The sequence below is a fragment of the Canis lupus genome, chromosome 18 (assembly GCF_048164855.1).
Source record: "Canis lupus baileyi chromosome 18, mCanLup2.hap1, whole genome shotgun sequence".
In the NCBI taxonomy this organism is placed as follows: domain Eukaryota; kingdom Metazoa; phylum Chordata; class Mammalia; order Carnivora; family Canidae; genus Canis; species Canis lupus.
In genome coordinates this window covers 42177896-42193482 of record NC_132855.1, presented here as the reverse complement: position 1 = coordinate 42193482, position 15587 = coordinate 42177896, and the positions used below count along the sequence as shown (strand labels likewise).

The window sequence follows — 15587 nt, the reverse complement described above, 5'->3', positions numbered from 1 at the left end:
ATTTTTTGCTCCCTTGTCACAGGCTGTAGGCTATGTAAATACTTTACATGCATTTTTTCAGGAATTCTTCATAGTACCTTTTTTATACACCAAGTAATTAAAGCCTCAATTTAAATAATTCGCCTTATGTCACACAGTTGCTAACTGGTAGATTAGCAGACAGATTGTCGGAATGATCCTAGAGCCAGTAAGCTCTTTTCATGCTTCACAACCAGTAGAGGAAATCAGGAATGTTAATTCTTATTACCTGGACAGAGTTCAGAGAGGTTACAGTATAGGTTGGAAACAAGAATAAGAACTTGCAGATGATCATTTGGGAAGAGATGCTTTTCTTAGTTATCTTGAGGCAGGTGGGATGGAGGGCTTAGGAGACAAGTTCACCAAAGTGAAGCCATTTTGGTTTTAGGCTGACCCTTAACCTAAAAGTCAGAAGATCATGAAGAGTCACAAGATCAGACTCATGAGGACTGCAGAACCCGTTCCCTTTGGCAACAAAGCCGCACAGCCTGGACATTCTTAAAATTGCTCTCTGATGGTAATTGCATAACCTGAAGACAATGGAAAAACTTAACTGCCTGATGTGAATGATAAACCCAAAGTTAGAGAGTAAGCCCTTCCCTATAACAGTAGCTAATTTAAATAAAACATAAAATCCTTTGTTAGAGGCAAAGGGGGATGGATCTTCTTCTTCACCTGAGAGGAGAGACTGCTACCTTGTCTATGAAGTAGTTCCTGTCTTACTTCTACATTTAATAAATCTTTGTCCCTCTCTCTAAATTGCCTGCTCTTGAATTCCTTCTCGCATGAAGCCAAGAGCCCTCTTAGCAAGGGAACTGAGGCCCATGCTGATGGGATGTCGGCCAATCTGGCTTCAGTCTGGGCTGTGTATTAAATAACTTTCCTCCGTGTTGCCAAAGCATGCTGTGTCCACTCCTGCACACCTGCAGTAGGGAAGTCTAGAAGGGAAGAAAAGGGGATCCCTGGGTGGCGCAGCGGATTAGCGCCTGCCTTTGGCCCAGGGCACGATCCTAGAGACCTGGGATCGAATCCCACATCGGGCTCCTGGTGCATGGAGCCTGCTTCTCCCTCTGCCTGTGTCTCTGCCTCTCTCTCTCTCTCTCTGTCTCTGTGTGACTATCATAAATAAATAAAAATTAAAAAAAAAAAAAGAGAGAAGGGAAGAAAGGGGAAGGTGAAGTGCATCTGAACCACATCTCGATCCACTGACCACATTCTTTTAACTAGGCAGGTTAACAACTTCAGAGCCATGCTTTTACGTTTTTAAGTTAGTATTCTCAGCATTACACAGTGAATAGTAAAGAAGAGGTTGTGATGAAAAGCAGCAGTCTCCGCCCCCGCCCCAGGTCCCCCTGCTACCAGCCTATAGGCAATTTCTTGGTCTGTTTCTGTTTGTCTTTTCTCCTAGTTGTAATGTCTCAGAAAAGGGTGATGGGAGGTAAATGTTTTTGAATTCTTGTCAGTCTGAATATGCCTGAATTCTGGCCTTCAACTGAATGACAATGTAGCTGTGTATAGAATTGTAGATTAAAAATTATTTTTCCTCAGAAAGTTGAAACCTCTAGTCTTCTGTTCATTTTATTGTAGAGGAATTTCTTTTCCTCTTACTCTGAAAGCTTTTAGTATTTATTCCCTTGATGTTTCAGAATTCTCTAGTGATCTGTCTAGGTGTGAGTTATTTTTCATTAAGTGAGTTGGGTAGTTTATGACCCTTTCAGTCTGAAAGCTCTTGTCCTCCTACTATTTATTTGATGATTTCCTCCTCCCCATTTTCTCTACCTTCTTTTTCTTTGAGTTCCCATAGCTCAAATGTTTAGTCCCATAGATTGGCCCCTGCGTGTCTCCCATATCTTCTCTGCTGTTTTACATATTTTTGTCTTTTTGCTATACCTTCTAGGAGACTTCTTTTTTAATTTCTTTAATTTTTAATTTTAAGAATCACCTTAAAAATCTTTAAGAGCCCTGCCATATTCTCTTTCTCCTCCCTATATTTTTCTGTTAGAGGATTTTACATAATTATTATATTTGTTTAGCTTGAATTAATTATTTTCTCTGGGATCACTTTTTCTTTTTTTTTTTTTCTCCTACTCTCTTCTGAGATTTCCTCCTGGGCCTTGTTTTTTGTTTTTTGTTTGTTTGTTTTTTTGTTTTGTTTTGTTTTGTTTTTATGACCTATTTGTATCAAAAATAGAAGGCCTAAGTAGCTGCTGTGGGTGTCCCCTGGTGAGTAATGAGAGCTATGCTGTTGCTGCCCCTCCTTGTAGGAATCCTGACTGGGAACTTTGTATAGAGCAGGGCAGGGCTGAGTGTAGTAAGTACTTAATGGGGATAGATCCCCAAATTTCTAGAATAGGTAAATTTTAATCTGTGGTTCAACATCTACCTAGAAGGCTTCACCTTTCTAATTTATTATTTTTAAAAGTTTGCTCAACTTTTGTTGTTTGGTTTGTTTCCTTCTTTTAGAGAGAAATCGTACAGTTTTTGCTTTCTTTGTTTTTGTCTGCGGGAACATTCCGAAAGCCAGTGCTCTGATGTTGGTGGGAGATAGTGGGAGAGGAGGGCATGCTGACTGGTAGTTCATCCCGTACATGGGCCTTCAATTAATCCATCCTTTTTCAGCTCCATTTCTTGTTCCTGCCCTTTTGCTCTACCCACTGAGTCTAAGCAGTCACTATCCTATGGAATAGCTTTCACCTCCTTTGTGATCATCTTTGCATTTTTCCATCAACCTGCTCCCATCTCTTGTCTGTCATCCAGGCAGGGTTTGGGACATGATAGCATGCAGGTCAAATCAGTTAGGCTACCTATTTTTATAAAATAAAGTTTTATTGGAATACAACCATTGTCATTTGTTTATATGTTGTCTGTGGTTGCTTTTGTCCTGCAAAGACCAAGGTGAGTAGTTGAAACTGAGACCAGCAGAGCTGAGTAGTTGCCATGGAATGCAAAGCCAAACTTTGTATACTCTTTGTTCCTTATAAGAAAGGTTTGCCAACTCTTGGTTTAGAAAGTTTTTGAGATTTCTCATTTTCTGATGATCATACCTACTTGCCTTTACGTCTTCATCCCTGTCTCTTCTTAGGTACAGGCTTAATCCACTGTAAAATTCTTTTAATTAAGTAATTCTGAGGAGGTACATAAGCCTCCTCATGCCTACAAAGGCTTACTATGCCATCATAAGCTGGAAAGACAGCTTATGGAATATAACATATTCTTACATGTTTTAATATGCTGGCAGCCTGCTTACCAGTTGCTACCTTCCTTGTAGGACCATTTAAGGTGTGAGGATAGGGACTCTAATTCTTTGTTTTAACACAAAGCCAAGGACATAGTAAGCCTTCAGAAAGTGTTGAATATTGAATGAATAAATGAATATAAATATGTTAAAAAGTTTTTTTAGAGTGGTGGGTTTTTAATCTAGGTTTTTTTTTTTTTTCTTTTGAATCCAACATTTAAAATAGCTTTTACCGGGATGCCTGGGTGGCTAAGGTCATGATCCCAGAGTCCTGGGATCTAGCTCCACATCACAGTGACAGGCTCCTTGCTTGGTAGGGAGCCTGCTTCTTCCTTTCCCTCTGAAGCTTTCCCAGATTGTGCTTTCTCTGTGTATGTGTGTGTGTGTGTGTGTGTCTCAAATAAATAAAATCTTAAAAAATAGCTTTTACGTATTAATAATTCATTTATGTATTCTTTCTTAAGATTATTTATATGACCAGTAGCTAATCTTATTATTAGTACTGGAGAGGAGCTTTGTGTTCTGGATATGTATTAACTCAGATATTTATATTCTACCTCATTTTACTTGTTATCTCTGTTTTTTTTTTTTTCTTTTACAGGTTAAAGTAACAGTATTTTTCCTTTTTTTGTCATATTGTCACATTAATTTATGTGTAAATAGTTGCAGTTTAAAAATTACATGTTTGCAGTTGATAAAATAATCTGCATAGTGATTCAGAATGTCCTAGGAGCATAATTTTCAAGTATTTTTCAATTGTGATTTTTAAAAAAATACCTGTGTGAAATAGTTATAAAAGATGATTCTGAAGCAAAAGACTTGCAAATAAGAGTAAGAATAGAATTTGAATTGAGTGGTTTTTACTTTTTGGTGTGTGTTTCTCTTCCTGACTATCTGAATATTTAGAATCATCTCTCATTTAAATTAAGACAACTGTACTGAGTTCTTAAATAATAAAGAAATGGTTTAGATAGTAGACATTTCCATTAGAGTAAATTTGTCATTTTTTTCTACTGCAGTTAATGTGTTTCTCTTGAGTCATGGTGTCTTTAGTAGTACCAATTTAAAATTTACTCTGGGAAACGAACTAGGGGTGGTAGAAGGGGAGGAGGGCGGGGGGTGGGAGTGAATGGGTGACGGGCACTGGGGATTATTCTGTATGTTGGTAAATTGAACACCAATAAAAAATAAATTAAAAAAAAGACAACTGTACTGAGTTCTTAAATAATAAAGAAATGGTTTAGATAGTAGACATTTCCATTAGAGTAAATTTGTCATTTTTTTCTATTGCTGTTAATGTGTTTCTCTTGAGTCATGGTGTCTTTAGTAGTACCAATTTAAAATTTATAACAGTTATATTAAGTAGAGTGAGTACCTGAATTATTTGCTCATTTGAAAATTAGGCAAATGGACTGTTTTAACATCTTCTGCCGAATAGCATTTTTTATGGATGTGCTCCTTTCCCTATTATTTCCCTTAAGACAGAAACACAATTAGGGACTTATTATTTGTTATTTGATTCAGCCCCTCTCCCATGTACCCTTCAAATACATTAGCAAGTTTATAAATGCAGAAGTTTTGGTTTTTAATTTTTTTTCCATAACTGTATCATATGTTTAGAGAAAAGAGAATGTAATATTGACATCTCCCAAAGGAAGGAATGAGGAGGACATTTTCTTGGCACTTTGAGAGTATTGAGCTCTTGAGTGATGTAGTGATAAAGAAATATTCTTGGCCTCTGACACAGATTTCATAGGTCCAGGATTCAGGGGAATAGAAAGAGCCTTCCATGTACCTTTTTTCTTCTTGCTTTTTTACTTTTGCTATGTGTATATAAGCTTATGAAAAAAAATGCTTTTCCTGACATATATTGTCTTATTTATTATACCTAAACATTTTTGAAGAAATTATTTTACATCTCCAGGAATATGGAACTGTGTTATGTGTTTGTGCAGTGTCATTTGTAGAAGAGTATAGATGTTACATGAATATTTGACAAACAGTAAAATAATGATATAAAAACATTTTTGTAGGTATGTGTATCAGTGCTGTCCAGTAGTACTTTCCAAGATGATATAAATATTCTGTATCTGTGCTGTCCCATATAGTAGCCACTAGCCACAAATGACTATTGAGTCTTTGAAACATGGCTAGTGGAACTGAGGAATGTAATAGTTTATTAAAAATATGTATTTTGGTAAAGAGTTTTTTTTATTATCTCTTTATAATGACAGGCTAAGAGATTGTAATTTTTTTCTAATTTTGATTTTTTTTCTTTCCAGGTAAATATATGCAGATGATGAACATTCTTAAGCCAATTGCCTTTGATGTTATCCATTTCATGTCTCAGCTATTTGATTATTACTTGTATGCAATATATACCTTTTTTGGTCGGAATGATTCAGTAAGTCACCTTTGAGGGGAAAGTTTGTTTCTTTTAAAATTTATTTATTTTTAAAATGTAAAATTTTTCATTCTCTTTATATAAAATACACAAGTAGTATTATTTTAAAAATTATCCATCAAATCTAACAAAATTTTTGCTGTCAGCTTTTTGTCTGCTTAATTACCTTATTTATATATTAATTTTAAAGCTTTCAACTGCTAAACATATTTTATGTTATTCAGATTTTTGGCAGAAAAAGTACAGCATCTGTTTTTAACCTTGACATATTTTGGCAATGAAAAATGTGTGGGTTGCCTTGTTTAAATCTGGCCCAGTGTGTAATTGCTACACAGTAAATGAGACATTTTAAATATTGGCTTACAAACCTTAGCAGGCAGAAGATAATGGCAAATATTTATTAAAAGAATGGAAAACCTTTGAACTAAACCTTCTGTCTGCTACAGAATTGTTTCCTGTACTTCCTTTTTGTGTTTCTAAAGCTTTTATTGATTTTATCTTTTTCTACTCTTAAAGAACACAACATAATATTAGGCAGATGACTTATTTGATATTTGGTAATTATGTGGCTCACCTTGCCACATAATAATTTGATAGATTTGATAGATTTCTTTTTATTTTTTTATTTATGATAGTCACAGAGAGAGAGAGAGAGAGAGGCAGAGACATAGGCAGAGAGAGAAGCAGGCTCCATGCACCGGGAGCCCGATGTGGGATTCGATCCCGGGTCTCCAGGATCGCGCCCTGGGCCAAAGGCAGGCGCTAAACTGCTGCGCCACCCAGGGATCCCGATTTGATAGATTTCTATGTAAAAGCATACTGTTGGGTCCTATGACTATATAATGGTACTAACTTTCCATATGCTATATTTTGTATCTTTTTTAAAATGTGTAAATTTTAATGGATAACTACATTCATCACATAAATGTTCATATCCTTGCTGTGATTATAGTTATATCAAAGACATGATCTTTTATTCGTTTTTTTAAAGATTTTATTTATTTGAGAGAGAGAGTGTATGTGTGTGTGTGTATGTGCACATGTGTGTCTGTGAGCAGCGGGAGGGGCCAGAGCAAGCAGACTCTATGCTGAGTATGGAACCTGACACAGGGCTTGACCTTATGACCAGAGATCATGACCCAAGCCAAAACCAAGAGGTGGATGCCCAACCACCTGAGCCACTAAGGCATTCCAAAGACATGATCTTTTAATATGAGATCTAAATTTTCTGTTCTTAATCCTCTAAACTATTTCTTAGAAAGAATACTAATAAAATCAGACACAGAATGTTGCTATAGAATTTAGGTTACTATAAAATATGTACTAATTCGTTGCTCTGAATTTCGAACGTCAATAAATAAATATTAAAGAAGAAAGACATTGTAGAGTTTTAGCTAATTGTTAGAATCTTGAAGTCTTCCAGATGGGCCTTACTTACTCTCTCTCTTGGGCCAAAATCAATCTTCCCCCAGACTAGCACTATCCAAGAGAAGTTTTGCAGTCATGAAAATGCTCTAAATTTGTACTATCAAATATGGTAGCCATTAGCCACATGTGACTATTGAGCACTTGCAATAGATTAGTGTATCTGAGGAATGGAATTTTTATTTTTTATTTTTTTTAACTTTTTAAAAAATTTTTATTTATTTATGATAGTCACACAGAGAGAGAGAGAGAGGCAGAGACACAGGCAGCGGGAGAAGCAGGCTCCATGCACCGGGAGCCCGACGTGGGATTCGATCCCGGGTCTCCAGGATCACGCCCTGGGCCAAAGGCAGGCACCAAACCGCTGCGCCACCCAGGGATCCCAGGAATGGAATTTTTAATTGTATTTAATTTTAGCTAATTTATCACTAAATATAAATACCCACATGTGGCTGATGACTATCATATTGGATGGAACACTTGTGGATCACATTGTTGATAAGATGTGTTAAAATAGGGTCCTTTGGAGACTTTTAGAAACTAATGCTTTTGGACATGACTTTCTAGCTAATTACATACTAGCACAGATTTGTTTACAGTGGAGTTCACTAGGACCTGAGAAAGTTAGCAAAGTATATAGTTAGGCACTTATTGTAAAATGTGCTGCAAATTTTATTTAAAACATACCATGTTTTAAAGAACACATTATATTTTGTATTAAAGGCATTTTCAATCTTATAAGACTCAGTAACAGCTATTTCATCAAATAATTAGCTGTCAGTTTTAAGCATTTCTGACCTTAATCTGTGTGTCTACCCATATGTCATATTAGAAGCATTTTGTATTATATGAACCAATACAATGTGCTTATGAGTGAGTATGTATGAATAAATATAGCACTTTGACTCTTGTACTTTTTAAGAAAGATTTTTCCTATTGTTAGAGTATGCTTAGTAATACTAGCTTTTATCTACTGTGTGAATATTGAAAATATACACTTCCTCAAATAGAACCCTACTATTTTTGATTTATAACTTGGACCCTACTGTTTTTGATTCTGCAAAACTGAAAGAAACACTATTTAAAGCAAAACAAAAACTGAATCTCTATAAAACGGAGTTTTACAAATTTGTAAAAGGAAACACTCCATCTTTCTACTCATATTTTGCTTTGCTTAATTTTGAAGGTTAGTTTATTTTAGAGAGAGCTTGAGTCAGAGGAGGGACTGAGAGAGAGGGAGAGAGAGAATCTCAAGCAGACTACCCACCAAGCATGGAGCCCAGTGCATGGCTCCATCACATCATCCTGAGCCAAAATCAAGAGTAGGATGCTCAACTGACTGAGCCACCAAGGCGCCCCTTGTTTTGCTTAATTTTATATATATTTAAAGTTTTGGGGTTTTTTACCTTGAAAGATTATATTCTTAATTACCTACTTTAAATTCCTTTTAGAGTAAGACAATCTAAATAAAGAACATAAATAAGTTCTTATAAGACTGAAGAGGTAGCTTTAATTTTTTTTCAATTAAAAATTTTTTTCAAAGATTTTACTTATAAGAGACACAGAGAGAGGCAGAGAAATAGGCAGAGGGAGAAGCAGGCACCCTTGGGGGAGCCTGATGCGGAATTCAGTCCCAGAATCCTGGGGTCACAACCTGAGCCAAAAGCAGACACTTAGCCGCTGAGCCACCCAGGTACCTCAAAGAGGTAGCTTTTAATTTGCTAAGAAAATAAGCTTTCAATCCATCAGAAATCCTAGAAGTTTTGATATTCAAATACATACATACATACATACATACATACATACTCCAAATTGCCCTGTTAGCTGTTGAGTTTTAGGTGGTGGGAGTGGAGGAGTAATTAGGTAATGTGTAGAATGGGAAGAACATGGTGGGACATGGTTGTTCGTGCTTCTCTCCCAGGGAAGACACTTGTATAAGTGAATTTAGATGGACGCTGCCTATGGAAGAATAAGCATATGTTTCTCAGGGTTTCTAGAAAGTCATTGGGGTGGGGGGAGGGGCATACTATATGCAGTAGGCTAAGGAATTATTCCTGTCTGTACTAATTCCTTCAGAAGCTCTTGCTCTTCACTGAACTGTTTATAACCTACTATATCACTCTCTATTATAAATCTAATCTATTTGGTTCTATTATAATAATGTTACTTTTAGTGTTGCTTTATCTTGCCTTGCCCAGCTTTCCATTATTCACCTCTTGAGCTATGTTTTCTGTGGTTCTTCCTGTTCATATTCTCTCATGAAGACCATTCTGTATCTTACCTTAATACAATAGTAAGCATATAGTAGGTTCTTAGGACATATGTATTGATGTCCTAATTATTTCTTATCCAAGTAAATCTAATGAGTGTTCTTACTTGAAAACAGTTTATGAGCATCATTTAAAGTTACCTTTCATTAATGAGACTTTTGTTTGTTTTTATAGAGCATCTATGATTCAGTTTTTAAAATTTTAAGAATGAATTAACTTCTGCTTCTGGCTAGAAGACTAAGATCTTACTAAATGATACTCCCAAAAAAATAAAAAAATAAAAATAAATGATACTCCCTGTAGAAAATAATTATAAAAGCCTAATGTTATACAAAAGGCAACTACCAATAGATACTGGAGAGTGCACAAAGCATAATGACTCAGGGGTGGTGGGGGCGCAGTTCATGTTAGTGTATAGGTTGGGGAAAGGGGAGTTATAAAATAAATTCCATCTCCATGGCCTTTTAGCCCAAGATTAAATACAGTTCATACAGCACAAAGGTGGAGGGAAGCATGGGAAAGCCTTCAGTCTTTATGGATGGGGGAATCAGAAAAGTAAAGCCAGGAAACTGGGAATACTGAAAAGAGTAGGGGGAAGTTCAGAAGAAAAAGAGGCAAAAAGGAGATCCCAAATTCTTTTATCCCCATTTTTGATTAACCCATAACCTGTTTATATGAAACAGACAGACTGCAGCCAAAGAGAATGAAGCTGTTGCATAAGAGACAGTTTGTAGTTCAAGCCTAGCCAAGAAAATTGCATATGGAAAACAAAGGAAACAGTACCCAATAGAAAAAAATAACAATCCAAAGTCTCCAGAATTAAATTGATGATGCAGTCTAACTTTACACTACATACATAGAACCAAAAAAGTGGAGTATATCCTTAAGTAAAAAGAAAGTCAGTTTTTTAAAAGATTTTATTTATTGATTCGTGAGAGACAGAGAGAGAGGCAGAGACATAGGCAGAGGGAGAAGCAGACTCCCTGCAAGGAGCCCAGAACGGGACTCGATCCCAGACCCAGGATCGTGCTCTGAGCCTCAGGCAAGATGCTCAGCCGCTGAGCTACCCAGAGATCCCAAGAAGAAAGTCAATTTAATTTGACTCCAAGATGTTGGAACTAAGGGATAAGGATTTTAGACTATTAGAACAGTCTTGAATAAAGTAAAACAAAAGATGTTTTAAATGTATAAATATCTCAGTAGAGAAATAGAAAGTTCTAGTAGAAACAGTAGTAAAAAACAAAGGGAAATCCTAGAACTGAAAAATACAATTTCAGAATATAAAAAAAAAATTACTGAATGTACTTTATAGCCAAGTACATGGCTATACAAGTACATGGCAGAGGAAAGAATATATGAACTTGGAGATAAATTCATAAAATTAATCAAAATGAAGAACACAGAGAAAAAAGATTGGAAAACAAAATGATTAAAGCCTTAGGGACATGTTAAGTTATATAAAATGATTAAATATATGTGTAAAATGATCAAATATATGTGTAATTGGAATACCAGGTGGAGAAGAAAGATAGAATGAGGTAGAAAAAATGTTTGAAGGAACATTAGCCAAAGATTTGTAGATTTAAGATACTAAATGAAGAGCAAGCAGAATAAGCACAAAGAAACATATAGCGTGCAACCTCATGGTGAAATTGTCTTGAAAAAATAAAAAAACAAGATGAAATTAAGACATTTTTAGATAAAAAGAAAAAAAAACTAAGAGAACTTGTCACCAACAGATATGTAATACTGAAATGCTGAAGGAATTTTTTTTAAAGATGTATTTATTTATTTATTTATTTATTTATTTATTTATTTAAGACACAGAAAGAGAGACAGAGACATAGGCAGAGAGAGAAGCAGACTCCTCATAGGGAGCCTGATGTGGGACTCGATCCCTGGACCCGGGCTCATGACCTGAGCTGAATGAAGGCAGACACTCAACTGCTGAGCCATACAGGCACTCCCTGAAGGAATTTTTTATAGGCTAAAGGAAAATGATACTAAAAAACTTGGATCCTCAAGAAAGAATGAAGAGCATTGATAATGGAAACTACTTGGGGAAATGCAAAGGTTGTTTCTTTTTCTAATTTCTGTATAAATCATACAGCTGTTTAAAAGTGAAATCACATTTTCTGGTGTTCATAATGTATTACATGTAACAACTATAACAAGATATGTAGGGGAATATGGACCTATAATATGGCAGGATTTCTACATATTATGTTAAAAATAACTGTTAAACATATGTTTAACAGTAAATGGGTTGTGAAATATCAAGAATGTATATTGTAATTCATGAGACAATGAAAAATAATTTTGAAGACTTTACCTCTTTTACCAGTAGGAAAATGAAATTAGAATTCTAAAAAATAATACTCATATAATCAGGAAAGATAAGAAAAGAGGAACCAAGGAACAAAAAAGAGATATCACGGATGGTATCTTTAAATTTGGCCAATATTCACATTAAATGTTAATGGACTAAACACTCAAAGTAGAAGGCAGAGATTGTCAGAATGGATTAAAACAAAACCAAAGACTTTAAATATAAAAAACACAATAAGGTTGAAAGCAAATGGATTGAAAAGATATGCCATGTAAACAGTGTTTGCTGCAGTGGTTGGGGTGCCTGGGTGTCTCAGTTAAATGTCTGTCTTTGGCTCAGGTCATGACCCTGGGGTTGTGGGATCAAGTCCCCTAGTCAGGCTTCCCGCTCAGTGGGGAGTCTGCTTTTCCCTCTCCTTTTGCCCCTCTCCTGCTCTTACTCACTTTCTCTCTCTCCCTCTCAAATAGTCTTTTTTTTTAAAGCTGCAATAGCTATGTTAATATTAGATAAAATAAATTAGAAAACAAAATATATTACCAGAGACAGAGGCATTCATAATAATTTAAAGGTCAATTCAGTTGAAAGGGATAGCAAGCATAAATGTGTATGTGGCTACTTAACAGCTTCAAAATGCGTAAGATGATAATCAACAGAATTCAAGAGAAAACAAAACAAAATTCCGTTGTAGCTGGAAATTTTAAAACTCCACTGTAACTAATAGAACAAGTATACAGAAAATCAGCAAATACATAGAAGATTTGAGCAACACTTTCAACCGTTTTCAGTTAATTGATATTTATGGGACAACACACCTAACAACAACAGGATATATATTCTTTTCAAGTGCACATGATATGTTTATCAGGATAGAACATATTTTGTGGGCTATTAAGTATGTTATAGTGAATTTAAGAGATTGAAATAATAAAGAATATATTATGTGATAACAATGTAATTAATATAGAAACCAGTAACAATGAGATAACTAGGAAAAATCTAAGTATTTGGAAATTAACATACTTCTAAGATTTGTTTAAAGAAAACATAAGAGAAATTAGAAAATATTTTAAAGTAAATAATGAAAACAACATATTAAGTTGTGTAATGCAGCTAAATCAGTGCTTAAAGGGAAGTGTCTAGCTTTAAATGCCTGTAGTAGAAAAAAGAAAGTCTCAAGTTAATGATAAGCTTCCACCTTAAGAAACTAGAAAAAGAAGTGTAAATTATGTGCTATGCCTCTTAAAGGGCATCAAACCTATTATGGGAGCCCTACTCCCCTGACCTCATCTAAACCTAATTACCTCCTAAAGGCCCCATTTCCAGATACCATCTCATTGGAGGTTAGGGCTTGAGCATATGAATTTTGAAGGAACAACAAATATTCAGTCCATAAGTAGAATAACTAGAATTTACATACATTGTTTATGGAAATGCAAATTGGTACAGCCACTGGAAAACAGTATTGCAGTACCTTATAAAGTTAAAATTAGTCCTATTATATAAACCAGAAATTACACTTTTAGATATTTACCCAAAAAAACCCAGAAAATGTATATCTTCTCAAGGACATATACATGAATGTTTGTAGTGATATTATTCAAGTAGCCCGAAACTGGAACCCAAACGTTCATCAACTGCTGAATAAGTAAACAGATTGTGATATATCCATGTTATAGAATACTATTAAGCAATGAAAGAGCACGAATTACTAATAGGCTTACAACATGAATGAATCTCAAAAAGCATGTTAAATGCAAGAAAGAAGTCAAACACAAAAGACTACATGTGTTTGAGTCCATTTATATGACATTTTAGAAAAGGCAAAACTGCAGTGACAGAAAGATCAGGGATTAAGGGTGGAGGAAGGTAATCAGTACAAACGACATTTTTAAAAAGTGAGGGAAATTCTGTATCTTGATTGGGGTACTGGTCATAAGACTGTATACAAGTACCAAATTTCATCAAACTATTTTTACTTGCAGTGTCTGAATTTAACTACATAAAAATAAGACCCTAATGAAAAAAGAGGGGAAATGAAGGAATAAAGTTTATAAAACCTAATGGAAGTAAAGCATATTTAAAATTACCATGTAAGAGACACCTGGGTGGCTCAGCAGTTGAGCACCTGCCTTCGGCTCAGGGCATGATCCTGGAGTCCAGGATTGAGTCTCACATTGGGCTCCTTGCAGGGAACCTGCTTTTCCCTCTGCCTATGTCTCTGTCTCTCTCTCTGTGTGTCTCTCATGAATAAATAAATAAAATCTTTAAAAAATAAAATAAAATAACCATACAAAATGAGTTCATGTTTTACTACACCACACCATCATACAACTGTTTTAGCTTATCATACGTTGTATAAGTAATTCCTTGTTCTCATCCTATCTCAGATAGGAAAGGATGAGGAACAATAAATGTGTGTTCATGCCATATACAAGTATATATAATATATATATTATGAATATATGAATGAATTGGTGAGACTATATATTTTTATAGTTTACTGTTCAGAATGTTTTAAATTTTTTGGCTCATATAGAACATTTTAACAATTTTCCAGATGTCTGTATATATCTATGATTACATCTAAATTAAATTTATATTTATCAATTTAATCATCACCGAAGGAGCCAACTAACTGGCTTTTCATGTTTTTTGTGTTTTTAAGATTTTATTTATTTATTTATTTATTTATTTATTTATTTATTTATTTATTTATTTATTTTTATTTATTTATTTATTTGAGAAAGAGACTGTGAGTACAAGCAGGAAGAGGGACAAGCAGATTCCTCGATGAATGCAGAGCCCAATGTGAGGCTCTGGATCTCATGACACTGAGATCATGACCTGAGCTGAAACCAAGAGTCTGATGCTTAACCCACTACATGACCCAGGCGCCCTAGTCTTTCACATTTTAACAGTCAAGAGTCCCTTCTCCTTTGTGTTCTTGCATGGGAATGTTTATAAATGCTTCGGCTTTGATGCAGTAAAGCGAATTCTATACTCTGAAATGTTTACTGAGCCTATCTTCAAAGTGATGTAGCATACCTTTCTTTTTCTTTTTCAGCTGGAATCCACAGGACTAGGCCTTAGTAGTAGTAGATTAAGAACAACTCTTAACAGAATACAAGAAAGCCTTATTGATATGGTAAGTAATGAACTGGAAGTAATTCTTTTGGGTTATAGAAAATAAAAATCAGCCACCTAATCAACTAAGTATAAATGTGTGTCTATGTGTATATTGAGTTTCTGAGTCCTCAGTATTACACTATATGCTTGTAGGGAAGTAAATGGAAGTTTCTTACAGTCTGTTTGGAGAGAAAAAACTTACATACATGGAGTATGATGTTGTATGATGTTGGCTATACATCCAGTACGGCTCAAAGAGAGGAAAAGTTTATGCGAAGACTTAATTTCAGAGAATGACTGAGAAAGAAGTAAGACTTATGCTAGTTTCTGAAGAACAGGAATGGGGTTAGTGGGAAAAAGAAAGACCTACATTCAAATTAAGGTTCAGAAGCTGAGAAAGGGTCTTGAGGTGGGAGCAGGCCTGGCCCAAAGTTTGGTCATCTTTGTGATTGGGATACTGGTATATACCGAAGAGTCGTATTACAGAGAGTGTTTAGGACCATTTTATAAATGGCTTTGAAATTCAAGGAAGAGGTTTGGATGTAGTCAGCTATGCAGTAGGGGTCCAGATTCTTGAATATTGTGTTGTATGATATAATACATATTTTAAAAAAATTCATTAGGCAGCAAAACAGGGCTGAGCCTTTGTAGTGTTTACGCTAACATAAGCATTTAAACTAACAGTTTTTTCCTGCGATGTGTTACTGTAGCCAGAGATTTTTGTTGTTTAGAACATTCCTCTGCATCTACATTAACCCTTCGACTTTTTATTTTTTCACT

At 35.1% G+C, this 15587-nt stretch overlaps 1 protein-coding gene across 6 annotated transcripts in view; it reads left to right on the top strand.

Moving 5' to 3' along the window:
- VPS50 (VPS50 subunit of EARP/GARPII complex) overlaps positions 1 to 15587 on the top strand; it is a 133150-nt gene that overhangs the window by 98608 nt on the left and 18955 nt on the right. For all 6 annotated transcript variants that reach the window (XM_072784173.1, XM_072784171.1, XM_072784172.1 and 3 more), the window contains 2 exons: positions 5536 to 5657; positions 14746 to 14826. In XM_072784173.1, coding sequence (XP_072640274.1) covers positions 5536 to 5657; positions 14746 to 14826 — 203 coding nt within the window. The remainder of the gene's footprint in view (positions 1 to 5535; positions 5658 to 14745; positions 14827 to 15587) is intronic.